Here is a 16,564-nt window from a genome sequence, read left to right as displayed (position 1 = left end):
GTGCCAAGGACTGGCTGATGCCAACAAGGATTAGCACTGATAGGCAAGAAAGATACCCCCAACCCCCCCTTCAAATAACTTTCAGCCTGCTATTAAGGTCAAAATGCTTTATGGTCCCCAAGGTGGGAGACAGACAGGTCACAGGGCTCATCCACACGAGCTACAGACTACCACTAAGGTAAGGGTCCCCAAACGTTTGGAGCCTGAAGGCACCTTTTGAATTCTGACAGTGTGGTGGATACAGCCACAAAATGGCTGCCACAAAATGGCTGCCATGGGAGGTGGAGCCAGCCACAAAGAGAAGAAGAAAAAGAAGAGAAGAGATTGGATTTATACCCCCTCCCTTCACTCGGAGTCTCAGAGCAGCTTACAAACTCCTTTCCCTTGCCCTCCCCACAACAGACACCCTGTGAGGTAGGTGGGGCTGAGAGAGCTCTGAAAGAACTGCTCTTGAGAGGACAGCTCTGAGAGAACTGTGACTGGCCCAAGGTCACCCAACTGGCTGCATGAGGAGGAATGGGGAATCAAGCCCGGTTCTCCCAGATTAGAGTCCGTGCTCTTAACTACTACACCAAAATGGCTTACCTTCAGTCACACAGTGTGTGGTGGCAGCTGCTTCCAGAGCAACATTTTTTTAAAAATCTGCAGACCCAATCAGGTCTCCAGTGGTCAATCAGAAACCTTACTGAGCAAGAACCCCACTTGGCTGCTCCACTTTCTAAAAAGCACTTAGTGGGCACCAGGAATGGCGTCAGCAGGCACTGTGGTGCCCATGAGCAATGCTCCCTCTAAGCTGTGGAGTCAAATTCTACTTTGTGAGCTACCGGCATTAAAGTTGTGAGTGAGCGATTTGGCTGCTGCATAGATTAGTTTGCTCTGGAGCCATCCCTTCCTGAGCAAAGACAAAAATGTGTGAGCCGGAGGCTGAAAAACTGTGAGCTCGCTCACCCTGCCCAGGAGCACCATGCTGGGGGGACCCCTGCACTCAGGCATACACAGAGCGCTAAACCTTTCTGGTACATCTATCCCTTGATTATGGGTACCTTAGAAAGCATATCATTTCCAAGCCCATAAAGACCCAGCTTCTTCAGCCCTCCAAGCCCTCAGTTAAGTAAGTAAAACTGCCCTCTTCTCATTAGCTTTCAGAGCTGAGAAGCAAAACGCCTGACCCTCGAACTGTCCCTTCCCTCAAAACTTTGGGAAATGTGTGTGGCCAAGTCATCTCAACGGGGAGCACGCTGGCATGCCAAGCACTATGAACCCACACAGAAATCCCCACCGAAGGCATTCAGCAGCTGTTCCTTACGTGTATTCCATGTCCTGGCACCTCCGGTTGGCCTGCAAAATCTCCTCCTCGTCCTGCCACATGCGGACCTCCAGAGAGCTCTCGCTATAGCTGCCATTCCGTGAGTGATTAGCGGCTGAAGGGTCCCTAGCAATGGAAGGGAAAGAGGGAAAGAAAGAAAGGTGTTTTTCAATTAGTCAAGGATAACCCAAAGGACTTCGCAGCAAGGTTCTTGAGTTCTGAGCCTGGAGAACAGTCCTCCGCACAAAGTGATTTGTGAAACTTGGAGGAAATCTAGACGTAGCCTCTGACCCAGCATAAGGAACTGCTCTTGGAAAAGACAATGAAGGAGCAAACCCACCTGACGTGAATCTGAAGGTGGAAGCACGCTTTTGGTAAGAAACATGGGAGTCAACATAGTAGCCCTGTGTTAAGTTCCTTTCTCTGTAACTTCCAAACCGACGTGTGCCTTGTGTCCTTAACATCTTTATGCTACATTCCTTCCCACAAACACACACAACTTGATATAACTGGCTAATGTTGGCAAGGGAGCACAGATTTATTTATCTATTTTAAAACATTTGTTAGCTGCCTTTCTCCCTTGTGGAACTCGAGGCAGCTTACAATATAAATAAAACATTATGAAAAACACAACAAAAACCAATATTTATAAGACCTATAAAAATCACAGATTAAAAACTCCAATCATGACTGCCAACAGTGAAAGCTAAATCAATCAAAATGGGGTCCTAAATAAAACTGGCTTCAACTGCCTCCTGGAGATCAACAAGGAGGTGGCCAGGCACACCTCCTTGAAGAGCAGAAGAAAAGAGACTGGATTTCTATTCCACCTTTCACTACCTGAAGGAGTCTCAGAGCGGCTTACAATCTCCTTTCCCATCCCCTCCCCACAACAGACACCCTGTGAGGTAGGTGGGGCTGAGAGAGCTCTTTTGAGAACTGCTCCTGAGAGAACAGCTCTGAGAGAACTTGTGACTGACCCAAGGTCACGCCAGCAGCTGCATGTGGAGGAGTGGGGAATCAAACCTGGCTCTCCCAGATTAGAGTCTGCGTTCTTAACCACTACACCAAACTGGCTTGAGGAGGGTGTTCCATAATAGCAGGGCTGCCACATAAAAGGTCCTCTCTCGTGTACCCACAAAATGAGCGTCTTTAATGGGTGGGACAGTCAGAAGGGTATCTCCTGAATTCTGAAATCTTGCGCAGGAACATATGGGGGATAATGACATTGGGACACAGAGTAAGTCTACACAGGCAGTGGAAAGGTACCACTTCAGAATGCTTGATGCTCCCCAGACCCAATTTTTTAGAAACTAGCAAAGCAGAGACAACGGTTCTAGTTCCTACTTCTCTGTGGCTGTCGTGGCCATGGCATTCATGGCAAAGTGCCGGATGGTGCTCTCTTCCAAGTACTTCTGCTCCCACTTGGTCATGTCAGCTTCCAGAGCCAAGATCTTCTCCTCCTTCTCCCGCACCAGTTCCATTAAGGCGGGCACGTTGTACTCTGGCAGGGTGGATGCCTGGTAATTGCCTTGCTTCTGGAGAAATGCAAAGGGAAGACACAATTAACGGAAGACCATCCAGAACCAACTTACTCACCCGGAGAGTTCATGCATTCTTCAGAAACAGGCGTGATCCAAGGAGGTAAGAGATGAGTGCCGATCGGAGCTTTTCAGATTTGCACATGAGAACTGCCAAATCCATGAAGACCATGGAGAACGGCTTTTGTCACACACACTTTGTGGGAAGGGGCCATGGCTCAGTGGTAGAGCATCTGCTTAGAATACATAAAGCTCCATGTTCAGTCCCCAGCATCTCCAGTTGAAAGGAGCAGGTAATTAGAAGAAGAAGAAGAGATTGGATTTATACCCCGCCCTTCACTCGGAGTCTCAGAGCAGCTTACAAACTCCCTTTCCCTTCCCCTCCCCACAACAGACACCCTGTAAGAAGGTGGGGCTGAGAGAGCTCTTTCCAGAACTGCCCTTTCAAGAACAGCTCTGACAGAACTATGGCTTGCCCAAGGTCATCCAGCAGCTGCAAGTGGAGGAGTGGGGAATCAAACCTGGTTCTCCCAGATTAGAGTCCGCGCACCTAACCACTACAGCAAACTGGCTCACATTAGTGATGTGAAAGACCTCTGCCTGAGACCCTGGGCCTGGAGAGCCACTCCCAGCCTGTGTAGACAATACTGGCCTTGATGGACCAACAGTCCTCCATACAAAGGAGGCAGATACATAAGGCAGATTCATGTGCATGTGATTGATCGTTTGGTTCTCGTTATAGCAAGGGAATGAGAAAAAAATATTAAAGATGAACATTTTTTTTGGTGATGTGTGTCAGTTTGTTCATTAAACTCAATTCCCGCAGCATCTCAAAATGGTGCTCATACTCAGGGCTTCTTTTTTGTGTGTGTGAAAAAAAGATGGCGGAACTCTCTAGAGGGAAATTAAGTTTTCAGTCTGTATACTGAAACCTCATGAACTTTTAAGCATTTTAAAAAGAATCTTGTTTTTTAATTTTTTTATGTTTCTATTGTTACAAACACTAACAACTCTACAAACACTACAACACTAAACTAAAATATAAGCTACATAAGGATCATTCAAAATGATTGGTCATTAGCTTAAACAAAGTTCCCTCTATAGTAAAGTTAATGGAATGGAGTTATTTCTTATCGCTTCCTTACAAACTGGTGTTTATATGATTAAATCAGTTTAATCAATTTAACTTTCAATCTTATAAGATTATATTATTTCGGTTTCTTTTCTCTGAGCTTCTTTTAATCAAAGTTCCATTGGACCTTCAGGTGTTTTGGGGCCACCGCCCCTTTATCTGATTCGGAGTCCTCTTCTGGATTACTGCCCGCCGTACTTCCCGAACTTTCCGACCCATATGTGTTGCCTTCTTCTTTCAATTCTTCTTCCTCTGTTGCTCTCTTGTCGTACGATGGTCTCTGTTGCTGTTCCAAAAACGCCTTCGCTTTAAAGACAGAGTCAATCTTTTCTTTTTTGTCTTTAGAGTTGAAGACAAGTCCCTCAGGTATTATCCATTTGTATGGTGTGGAGTTTTTCTGCAAAAAGCTAGTTAAGTTTTTATACAGTTTTCTCTTCTTATTTCAAATGGTATGTCTTTTAAGACTCTAATTTCTTTGTCTTTGATTTTTAGAGTTTGTGGCCTTGAGCACCACATCTCTTATAAATCTCGTTGAGAATCTCACCATTATTTCCCCAGGCAGTTTTTTTTCTTAATAAATTGTGGATATTTCCGATAGACCATATCCATATCACTTTGTAGTACATCCGCTGTTAAACCTGTCGTCGGGGCCAACGCTTCACTTAAGATTTCCTTTAGATTCTCACCTCTCTGTTCAGGAACACCTTGAAATCTCAGAGCATAAGTTGATTTTTCGATTTGGAGTCATAAAAGCTGGTCTTTGTCAGAGATCCTCTCTCCTTTGTTGAACTGCTTTTGACTTCGCTTCAACCGTTTTCACTGCTTTTGCCGTCTCCTCTGTTTTTATATTAGTCTCTTTCAACTGTTTTTGGAGAGCTTCAAAGTTATTGTTGAGGTTAGTCATCAGATCCAGCAGAGGGCACAGTGCTGTAGCCAGCCTATTGGGAAGGTCAATATTTGTTTCCGGTTTAGGAATCGGATGTGCTGATCTCACAGTTCCAGGAGAGTGCTTCGTTCTCGTCGCCATCTTTTCTGCCCAAGAAGTCATTGTTTACAGTTCAGAGAAAGTTTTTAAAAGTCACTGAAAGTTCATTCATAAAATCGCTTTAAATGGATCTGTGCTTTACTTGATTCAACCCGGAATTGCCGTTGCCTCTAGCCCCTTCTGTCGATTAAAGAGTTCGTTTAAAGTTGTGGGGGGGGCAGACTCCCTCCCCCCTGCGTCATTACAGATCAGGGCTTCGGAAAGACACTTAACCGCAACCAGTCAAAGAGAGATTTCACTCACGCTTCATTCCATGCTGGCTGCAGAGGTAGGAAAAACTTTGTAGTTTCGCTTGATCACTTGTTCGCTCGCCTGGTGTACGCCTCTTGAAGCCATAATGGTGCTGCGATGGCAGGACCTATCGGGGCAAAGGGGAGCCTCGATCCCTTGGCCGCAGCCTCGGGAGACGCACCCCTTGCACCCCTGGTTGGGAGTCCCCTACAAGGACTCTGGGAGGGTCCAGATCAACCGCCCCCCCCATCCGCCGCGTCACGGGATGCCCCCAACAGAGCTCCGAGGGAGCACGCCCACCATGCGAGTCGCCAAAACTGGAAGAGCAAAAAGAATCTTGTTGAGGAGGTTCCGGAATGTTGTTCTGGCGCGTTCCCCCAAGAAAAAAAAAAGCCCTGCTCATACTCAGTTCTGGGTAACATGATTTTAATCACAGATTACCTAAACATCCAGGGACAGCTTAATGAACCATTCACTACAGGTCTCTCTCTCTGAGAATCTGATGTGGCCAGCACAATGGGTCAGATCCAGCCAGCTTCTTCACTCGATCACATCTGATTCCCCTCCGTACTACAGCCTCCATCCCATGTGGCTTTTCTCCATGCCGGACCTATGATCCCCAGCGTAGCTTTTTTGCTAGTCCCTCCCACCTCCCCTTTTCACTATTGGAAAAGCTGGTTGGAACTGACCCAATGTGTCCATTTGCCAGAATGTACTGCAGAAGTCTTGGTTCAACATCAATTTATCCTTCTAAAAAGACAACCCTCCTCTGGAGGACTCGACAGCACATCTGTCAAGCCTGGATCATTTTCAGCATGCACAGATCAGTCTTTCCTGGAGCCAATTTCCCAAGGAAGGGAAGGGAGAACATAGGTATGTATAGCCTAGGAAGCAAGAGAAACAGGCAGCACACAGGGAAGTTATTTCCATCTTACAGAGAAATGCCTGCTGAAAAGCTGGCAGTACGTTAAGTAGAGTGGCATTTAAACAGACATCTCAGAATTCGCTTCCCCGGAGTGCGTGTGTGTGTTCATAAGTCCAAGACCAGGTGCATCATCTCTCAAGCACTCCATTCAGGGCTCTTTTTGTAGCAGGTACTCATTTGCATATTAAGCGACACACCCCTAATGTAGCCAATCCTCCAAGAGCTTACAGTAGCTCCTGTAAGAAGAGCTCTGTAAGCTTTTGGAGGATTGGCTACATTAGGGGGTGTGGCCTAATATGCAAAGGAGTTCCTGCTACAAAAAGAGCCCCACGGCAAAATAAGTCAGACTCCACCTTGTCCCTCCAGCTAGGCTTGCTTTGGCCAAAGGCCAACTGCACTACCAATGGAATGAGTCAGTCACCCATTGAAACCGAGCCTGCTCTCCACGCAGGAAAAATTATTGCTTTCATTGCCCCTGCCAGTGCAGAGGGACGTGCGCTGTCAACAGAGCTTCGGCCCCTGGGAGGTTTTTTTGCACTCTTTTTCCTGTCATTTCCCCCAATTTTTACCTTCCTTCCACATGTGACCTGCAGTGATTTCAGATTTGTTCTCGAGGATGTGGTCGACACAGGTGCCATGTCTACCTGTTTGCCCCCCCCCTTTCTTCTTTTCCTTATGCATGCACACCATAACCGGAAAGAACTAAATGGCCATAACACACTACATGGATCTAACAATCTATTGCTAGCAATGTTCCCTCTAAGCTGAGTTAGTGTGAGCCGGCTCACCGTTTTTTAGCCTCCGGCTCACACATTTTTGTCTTAGCTCAGGAAGGAGGGCTCCAGAGCAAACTAATTTATGCAATAGCCGAATCGCTCGCTCACAGGTTTAATGCCAGTAGCTCACAAAGTAGAATTTTTGCTCACAAGACTCCAAAGCTTAGAGGGAACATTGATTGCTAGTTAGCCATTTCCAATTTTAGCACAGCTGTTACAGTGACAGATTATTATAGTGCTATAGCGATTAAAAAAAAAACCTCTCAAAAAAGCTCTCCAGTGCTGCAGCAGGAAAACAAAGCTGGGGAAACAGCACTCATTAAGAGATGACAGAAGGAAAATGGAGCCAATGTGCCAATAACTGAAAAGGCTCATTTTCTCATAGAGAACAGAAAGCACAAGAAGACAAGCCCATCAGAAAGATGCATGAGAATGCCTGAATCATACTGGACAAGATGGTCCGCCAGATATGCACATCCCAAACCATTAAACAATTTAAAAGAACTGTGAACAGAACCTGAGCAGTAGGGAAGGGGCTGTGGCTGTGCTAGAGCATCTCCTCAGTGGCTTGGCAGGCAGAAGGTTCCAAGTTCAATCCCCGGCATCTCCAGTTAGACCAGGCAGTGGGTGATACGAAAGACCTCTGCCTCCAGGAGACCCGGGGCCTGTCTGAGTAGACAGTGCTGACCCTGATGGACCAGTGGTCTGGTTCAGTATAAGGGGCTCACCCAAGTTCATGGGTGTGAACTTGGAAACTCATCGTTTCAGCATTGCCATTATGCGCCCACAGTGATTCACCCTAGCCAACAGATGGGCAGCCACATTTTACAATATAAGAACATAAGAACATAAGAGACGCCAATGTTGAATCAGGCCAAAGGCCCATCCAGTCCAACACTCTGTGTCACACAGTGGCCAGAAATACCAGTGCCATCAGGAGGTCCAGCAGTGGGGCCAATTTAAGCTTTCTAGGTTGTCTTCAAAGCCAACCCCAAGTACACAATATGTGGCAGAAACTCAGCTTTGAGATTAGGGTAGCATGAATCACAACGGCCAGGTCACCCGAGTCCAGAAGGGAACCGGACGTCACTGAAATTGTGGCACTCTCAGCCGCAGCAGCCATGGGTCTCTGGACACTCACTCCGGATCAATACTCTCTAGTACATCCCCTCCCCCATAAATGCATGTGTCTAAGTTAAAAGATAGCTAGCAAACATTTAGAATAGCAAATGGCTATTTATAAATCTGCTGTGAAGTTAAAGCTCTCCTTAGGGCAAAGTTAGACCGATCAAGCTAACCGTTTCCCAAAAACGTGACGTCATTCAGCAGCGCTCGTCTGGGCACTTCTTTAACGCTAGCAGAAATTATAGATTTCTCAGCGTCAAATCCCCCAGGCATCGTCTCAGTTCCAGTCTGGCAGCTGAGAACAAGGTTGCTAGAAAATAATTCCTAGAAGAGCACCGTAATTGGATCAAACAAGGCGTTTTCTGAAGCCAAGTGATTGATTTTGGTGTATTTGTGTCAATTCTGCTTGCATAAGACCAGACTCGGAAGCCTGTCTTCTGGCTTTTTTTTTTAATATAGTCACGGCAGATTTATTTTATTTAAAACATTTACATAACAATACATTTCCTGTTCTCAAGACAGTTTGTATCAAATGCAGTAATGCTCTATAAATCTAATTGACAATAAAGCTCTTTAATGATCCAACAGAAATCTAACAGCCAAGAAATATTACTTTAAAACTGCCACCTCTTCAATTAGCCTTTAAAAGCCAACCAAATAGTGTATTTATTATTACATGTATATGGTGACATAGGAGGAGGGAGACCCAGGTTTCCCACTGAGGCACTGCCCAGACTCCTATGTGCTTATGGATAAGTCCAGAGGTCATTTCAGGGGGGATCGCGGGGGATCGCAGTTCCCCCGGGTGAGGTACGGGGGGCGGGGCGCATGACGAAGCCCCGCCCCCGGCTTCCGGCCGCCCGGCTTCCAGCCCTCATTCAGCCAGGAGGAGGCAGGATAAGAGGGAGGGTAAGTTGCTTCCTCCCTGCCTCTCCCCCCCCCTGCCTGCCTGGGGCCAGGGAGGGCCTTCGCGGGGAGCTGCAAGGCTGGAAGCCGCGGCCGGGACCGTTGGGGGCCTTATGACACACTTCCGGTGATGTCAGGGGGTTTGGCCTCATGACACACTTCCAGTGATGTCAGGGTGTGTGGCATATGCTAATGAGTTATGCTAATGAGTTCCCCTAGCTCTTTTTCTACGAAACGACCCCTGGATAAGTCTAACCCAATAACTGAACAAACACAGGTAGAATTGGAGCACTCAAGTTTTGGTTCTTAAAAAGAACTAAATGAGTGTCCCTGGGGACTCCTAGCATGGACTATAAGGTTTTATTCTGGGGGGGAACGCCAGATCGGTTGCTCCTCAAAACCCCAGCAATTTGGCACTATAACAGGATCTACGAATGCTATTACCTCGCCGAGGTTTGCAAGAATGGAGCAGTTGCTAACCCCTGCGAGTCCAACAACAATTTTTAGTATAGCAGAAACTGTCTGGTTTTAAAGACAGTCTTGGCCCAAATGGCTTTTACAGCTGTTGTAGAAAATAACAGCGCCTGATATGTCCCGTGGTGCCTGACTTTGGATGGGAAATCCAGCTCACACGGCTTAGCTGGGGACCCCAAGCATACACTGGATGCCTATATTGCCATCTAAAGATGGGCCCCATCAGACTTCAGCATCTTAAAATTATTTCCTAACAGCATCGCCACACTAGCTCAAAACATTCTACAAGCTTCCTGGGTTGGTGGCCAAATGCAGAACGTTTTGGTCTTTTTGTCATTTCTATGCAAGAAGATTTTTTTGTGCATGCAGAAGCAGTCAACAACATGACAGCACAGAGCTGCAACTTGAGCAACCCCTGACAAGGATCACAGCAGTCTGAATGGGCAGCTTCAAAGATCCTCTGGTGGGAAAACCCCAATGACAACATTGTCCCAGGAGGCCCGGGATTCCTCTCACCTGCTGCATCCGCAGAGATTCCAGCTCCTTCTCCAGCCTCGTGCGCAAACGGCGCTCCAGTTGCTCTCGTTTCTCGTAGGTGGCCTGAAGCTGAGCCAACGCCTGCTGAAGCTTCTCTACCTTCTCCACTTGCACTTGCTTCTTCCGCAACTGGACATAAGAACATAAGAGAAGCCATGTTGGATCAGTCCAATGGCCCATCCAGTCCAACACTCTGTGTCACTCAGTGGCCAAAACCCAGGTGCCATCAGGAGGTCCACCAGCAGGGCCAGAACTCCAGAAGCCACAAACACTGTTGTTATATCTTTCTTTCTTTCTAAAAAAATCTGATTGAATTGCTGGACTTTTAAGCCCCCCCCCCGGTTCTGTTTGCTTGTTTGTTTTGAAATAAACAAATAAAATAAATGGGGGGGGGGGAATTGGCAGATGCCCAAATCGGCTTCGACCTGCAGTGTCAGTTCCGAGCTGAATCAGCCTCCCACCAATTTTAAAAATGACATTTCCCTCACAGTTGCTGTGTGGCTGCTGGGAAAGCAAGTCCCCAACCTGCACCCAAAAGTGTATTGCGTAGTTTGGCTTTAAGATTAATAGAAAGTTTAAGATTAACAGTCTGAGTTTTCAGCACTCTGCTGAAGAGGCTATTTGTCTAAGTTTCAGGGCGCAGGAGTCGAGCTCCTTAAGGAGGTAAAAACAACAGAAACTGGTGGGGGTTTCAGTGTTGGACTAAGATCTGGGAACCCAGGCTTGAATCCCCACTGAGCTGTGGCAGCCCCCTAGTTGACCATAAGAACATAAGAGACACCAATGTTGGATCAGGCCAAAGGCCCATCCAGTCCAACATTCTGTATCACACAGTGGCCAGAAATACCAGTGCCATCAGGAGGTCCACCAGTGGGGCCAGGACATTTGAAGCCCTCCCACTGTTGACCCCCCCCCAAGCACCAAGCATCACTTGCCCCAGAGCCCCTATCAATACCTTGTGGCTAATAGCCACTGATGGACCTCTGTTCCATATGCTTATCTAATTCCCTTTTGAAGCCGTCCATGCTTGTAGCCACCACCCCTTCCTGTGGCAGTGAATTCCAAGTGTTAATCACTCTTTGGGTGAAGAAGTACTTCCTTTTATCCATTCTAACCTGACCGCTCAGCAATTTCATTGAGTGCCCACGAGTTCTTGTATTGTGAGAAAGGGAGAAAAGTACCTCTTTCTCTACCTGCTCTTTCCCATGCATAATCTTATAAACCTCAATCATGTCACCCCTCAGTCGTCGTTTCTCCAAGCTAAAGAGCCCTAAGCGCCTTAACCGTTCCTCATAGGGAAAGTGTTCCAACCCTTTTATCATTCGAGTTGCCCTTTTCTGCACTTTTTCCAAAGCTATAATATCCTTTTTAAGGTGTGGTGACCAGAACTGCACACAGTATTCCAAATGAGGTCGCACCATTGATTTATATAGCGGCATTATGATATTGGCTGATCTGTTTACAATACCCTTCCTAATAATCCCCAGCATAGCATTGGCCTTCTTTATTGCAGTCACACACTGTCTCGACATTTTCAGTGAGTTATCCACTACAACTCCAAGATCTCTCTCTTGATCAGTCTCTGCCAGTTCAGACCCCATCAACGTGTATTTATAGTTAGGATTTTTGGCTCCAATGTGCATCACCTTGCACTTGGCCACATTGAACCCCATTTGCCATGTTGACGCCCACTCGCCCAAAATTGACAGATCCCTTTGGAGTGCCTCACAATCCTCACTGGTTTTCACCACCCCGAACAACTTTGTATCATCCGCAAATTTAGCCACTTCACTGCTTACTCCCATCTCCAAATCATTAATGAACAAGTTAAAAAGCAGTGGACCAAGTACTGATCCCTGCGGTACCCCACTGCTTACCACCCTCCACTGAGAAAATTGCCCACCTACACTCACTCTCTGTTTTCTATGAACTAGCCAGTTTTTGATCCATAAAAGGACTTGTCCTTCTATCCCATGATTTTTGAGCTTACTTAGGAGCCTTTGATGAGGAACTTTATCAAAAGCTTTCTGGAAGTCAAGGTAAATAATATCTATTGGATCCCCCTTGTCCACATGTTTGTTCACCCCCTCAAAGAACACTAACAGGTTAGTGAGACAAGATCTTCCCTTACAGAACCCATGTTGAGTCTGCCTCAATAGGTTTTGTTCATCTATGTGCCTACTAATTCTTTCCTTAATAATGGTTTCCACCAATTTACCCGGTATCGACGTCAGACTGACTGGCCTGTAATTTCCCGGATCTCCTCTGGAACCCTTTTTAAAGATGGGAGTGACATTAGCTACCTTCCAATCCTCAGGAATGGAGGCAGATTTTAAGGAAAGATTACATATCTTTGTCAGGAGATCTACAAGTTCACATTTGAGTTCTTTCAGAACTCTCGGATGTATGCCATCTGGGCCTGGTGATTTATCAGTTTTTAAGTTGTCTATCAGTTTTAGGACCTCCTCTCTCATCACCTCAATCTGACTCAGGTCTTCCAACACCCCTCCTGAAATCAGTGGTTCTGGAGTGGGCAAGCACTTCTCATCTTCCACAGTGAAGACGGAGGCAAAAAATGCATTTAGCTTCTCAGCCATTTCCCTATCATCCTTCAATACTCCTTTTACCCCTTGGTCGTCCAAGGGCCCCACTGCCTCCCTGGCTGGTTTCCTGTTTCTAATGTATTTGAAGAAAGTTTTATTGTTGGTTTTTACGTTTTTTGCTATATGCTCCTCATATTCCCTTTTTGCCTGCCTGACCTCAGACTTGCATTTTATTTGCCATAGCCTGTGTTCCGTTTTATCAGCCTCACTGTGACTAGCTTTCCACTGCTTAAAGGAATTCTTTTTACTTTTTACAGCCTCCATTACTCTGTTTGTTAACCATGCAGGCTTTTTCCTATACCTGTTTGTGCCTTTCCTAACCTGCGGAATATATATTTTTTGAGCTTCTAGGATCGTAGTTTTAAATAGATCCCAAGCTTCCCCAATTGTTTTGACCCTTTCTACTTTTCCTTTCAGTTTCCTCCCCACGTGTCCCCTCATATCAGAGAAATTACCCCTTTTAAAGTTAAAAATGGTTGTGTGAGTCTTTTTGGCCAATTCTCTATTTGTACAAATGATGAACTCAACAACATTATGATCACTGTTTCCAAGCGGTGCAATCACTTTTACATCTCTCACCAGGTCTTGAGTGTTACTTAGGACCAAATCAAGGATCGCCTCTCCCCTGGTAGGTTCCGTGACCATCTGCTCCATAGCACAGTCATTTAGAGTGTCTAGAAACTCAATCTCTTTTTCCCGACTAGAACACATATTGACCCAATCAATGTGTGGGTAGTTAAAATCACCTATTATTACACAGTGTTTTTGTCTAGTTGCTATCTTTAAGGCATTCATCATTTTATAATCCTCCTCTATCTTTTGATCTGGTGGGCGATAACAAACTCCCAGTGTTAAGTTTCCTTTTGGCCCCCCTATTTCAACCCATAGAACTTCCAGAAGCGAATCCAATTCACTTAGCCTCTCAATCTTTCTAGACTTTATACCCTCTCTGACATACAGAGCTACCCCACCTCCAACCCTTCCCCCCCTATCCTTCCGATATAATATATAACCGGGAATCACTGTGTCCCACTGATTTTCCTCATCCCACCAAGTTTCAGAAATACCCACAATGTCTATTTTTCCCTCCGACACCAAGCACTCCAACTCCCCGATTTTACCTCGGACACTTCTAGCATTTGTATAGAAACAGCTGTAATTTCCCTTACAAGTTAAGCCTGCATCCTTCCTCTTGCTATCTCGAGTCGTTGTCCGGCAGTCCATGTCACCAGCCATGGCCTCTGTGGACAATTTCAATCCACCTCCCTGTAGAAAAGCAACCGGTACCCCCTCACCTCTCTCAGATGAGCCAACCCGAACCAGAGACTTTTCATCTCCTGTCGGCTTTCCCCCAATATTCAGTTTAAAAGCTGCTCTGCCACCTTTTTGATTTTAAGTGCCAGCAGCCTGGTTCCTTCTCGGGACAAGTGGAGACCGTCTCGCCTGTACAGCTCCCTCTTGTTCCAAAAAGTATCCCAGTGCCTAACAAACCTGAACCCTTCCCCCCTACACCATCGTCTCATCCACGCATTGAGACTCCTGATCTCTGCCTGTCTCTCCGGCCCTGCGCGTGGAACAGGTAACACTTCTGAGAAGGCTACCTTGGAGGTCCTGGACCTAAGTTTCCTGCCCAGCAGCCTAAATTTCTCCTCCAGGACCTCACGACTGCATTTCCCCACATCGTTGGTGCCGACATGCACCACGACCACTGGCTCCTCCCCAGCACTATCTACCAGCCTATCTAAAACACGCGTAATGTCCGCTACCTTCGCACCAGGCAGGCAAGTCACCATACGGTCAGTACGCGGGTTCGCCACCCAGCTGTCTACCTGCCTAAGGATCGAATCACCCACTACCAAGAGCCCCCCTCCCACCCTGCTCAGGGATGGTTCCTTGGTGCAAAAGGAGAGCCGCTCACCAGCTGGGGAAGAGGTCCCTTCTGAGGGCACATTCCCCTTATCCTCAGCATGGTGCCCTGTTTCCCCTAGACCCTCATGCTCCCTGACAGCAGCGGGGCTGCCAGATCCAGAGTGGGACGAAGCTAACAAGTCCCCGAGAGTCTTTTCTGTGTGCCTAGCTGACTGTCTCTGCTTCTCCAGGTCAGCCACCTTGGCCTCAAGGGAGCACACACGTTCCCTGAGAACCAGGAGCTCCTTGCACCGAGGACACACCCAAGACTTCTGCCCAGTGGGCAGATAGTCATACATGTGACACTCCGTGCAAAACACTGGATAGCCCCCAACCCCCTGCTGGCATTCTGGCTTCATAATTCTTTTAAAATAAATAAATATAATCCCCCTTTTAAACCCTTGGTATTTATGTGGGTTTTGTTATCAAGTCAAATTATTTTACGGGAAAGACAAAGAGCCTAGGGCCTTGTCTTTCTGGCTCTTTTTGGGCTTCTTACAGCGCCCCTAGTCTAAGAGTCCCTAGGCTAAGAGCCACAGGCAAAGAGCCCTTTAGCTCACCCTTCGGCTCGTGCCAGAGGCTCGTGCCTCTGCCAAGGTGCTTCCTTAAATAGAGGCCTCCGATCAGGCCAAAGGCCCATCCAGTCCAACACTCTGTATCCCACAGTGGCCAGAAATACCAGTGCCATCAGGAGGTCCACCAGTGGGGCCAGGACATTAGAAGCCCTCCCACTGTTGACCCCCCCCCCAAGCACCAAGAAGACAGAGCATCACTTGCCCCAGAGCCCCTAGCTATACCTTGTGGCTAATAGCCACTGATGGACCTCTGCTCCATATGCTTATCTAATTCCCTTTTGAAGCCGTCCATGCTTGTAGCTGCCACCACTTCCTGTGGCAGTGAATTCCATGTGTTAATCACTCTTTGGGTGAAGAAGTACTTCCTTTTATCTGTTCTAACCCGACCGCTCAGCAATTTCATGGAGTGCCCACGGGTTCTTGTATTGTGAGAAAGGGAGAAAAGTACCTCTTTCTCTACCTGCTCTTTCCCATGCATAATCTTATAAACCTCAATCATGTCACCCCTCAGTCGTCGTTTCTCCAAGCTAAAGAGCCCTAAGCACTTTAACTTTTCTTCATAGGGGAAGTGTTCCAACCCTTTTATCATTCGAGTTGCCCTTTTCTGCACTTTTCCCAAAGCTATAATAGGAAAGTGTTCCAACCCTTTTATCATTCGAGTTGCCCTTTTCTGCACTTTTTCCAAAGCTATAATATCCTTTTTAAGGTGTGGTGACCAGAACTGCACACAGTATTCCGAATGAGGTCGCACCATTGATTTATATAGGGGCATTATGATATTGGCTGATCTGTTTTCAATACCCTTCCTAATAATCCCCAGCATAGCATTGGCCTTTTTTATTGCAGTCACACACTGTCTCGACATTTTCAGTGAGTTATCTACTACAAGCGGCGGCGGCAGTCAGGGAGTTTGCAGAGCGTTCCCTGCGCATGAGTAGGGGCAGCTCTTTTCCGTGCTTTTAGATTTTTGTGCACACCTGGGGATTGCCCCAAGTGTGCACAAAAATCTCCCTCCCCCCCAGGTGCCCCCGATGCACGGGTCTATAAGGCGGAGATGTTCCACCAGGCTTTTGGTGGTCAAGGACAGCTATGGTTACCATCTTGGCTGGCAACCTCTTCTGTTCCCTGTTCTCTCTCTGTCCTTCCTCCCCCACCCATGAAGTGGTCGGCATCCTGAAAATTGGAAATCATTTGAATTTGCCATCTGAACCTTTTAGATTGTTGTTTTAAAGTTTTTTAAATATCTCATTTTATGTTTGATGTTTTATCGTGATTGTATATCGCCCAGAGCCCTGCAAACAGCAGGGACTGGGCAATCCATAAATCTAAACCTCCGGTATATATAATTCTGTTTTGGTCATGGACTCCCCTGAACATTCCAACATGATCCAAAATCAGTTCGCTCTCTGATCTGTCATTCAGAGGGTCTCCCTATCCACTGGCTGCTTTGCCTGAGTCCTGCCTCTGACATTCTCAACAG

At 46.8% G+C, this 16,564-nt stretch overlaps 1 protein-coding gene across 2 annotated transcripts in view; it reads right to left on the bottom strand.

Annotated features, from left to right (window-relative positions):
• Positions 1-16,564, bottom strand: part of AMOTL1 (angiomotin like 1) — a 101,892-nt gene that overhangs the window by 5,896 nt on the left and 79,432 nt on the right. For both annotated transcript variants that reach the window (XM_015411049.1, XM_015411050.1), the window contains 3 exons: positions 9,978-10,127; positions 2,654-2,844; positions 1,307-1,432 (listed from right to left, as the gene is read on the bottom strand). In XM_015411049.1, the coding sequence (XP_015266535.1) occupies positions 1,307-1,432; positions 2,654-2,844; positions 9,978-10,127 (467 nt within the window). The remainder of the gene's footprint in view (positions 1-1,306; positions 1,433-2,653; positions 2,845-9,977; positions 10,128-16,564) is intronic.

This window comes from Gekko japonicus, unplaced genomic scaffold (genome assembly GCF_001447785.1).
Source record: "Gekko japonicus isolate JY-2015 unplaced genomic scaffold, Gekko_japonicus_V1.1 scaffold503, whole genome shotgun sequence".
NCBI classification, from domain to species: Eukaryota; Metazoa; Chordata; class Lepidosauria; order Squamata; family Gekkonidae; genus Gekko; species Gekko japonicus.
This window is presented reverse-complemented; position numbering and strand designations above follow the sequence as displayed.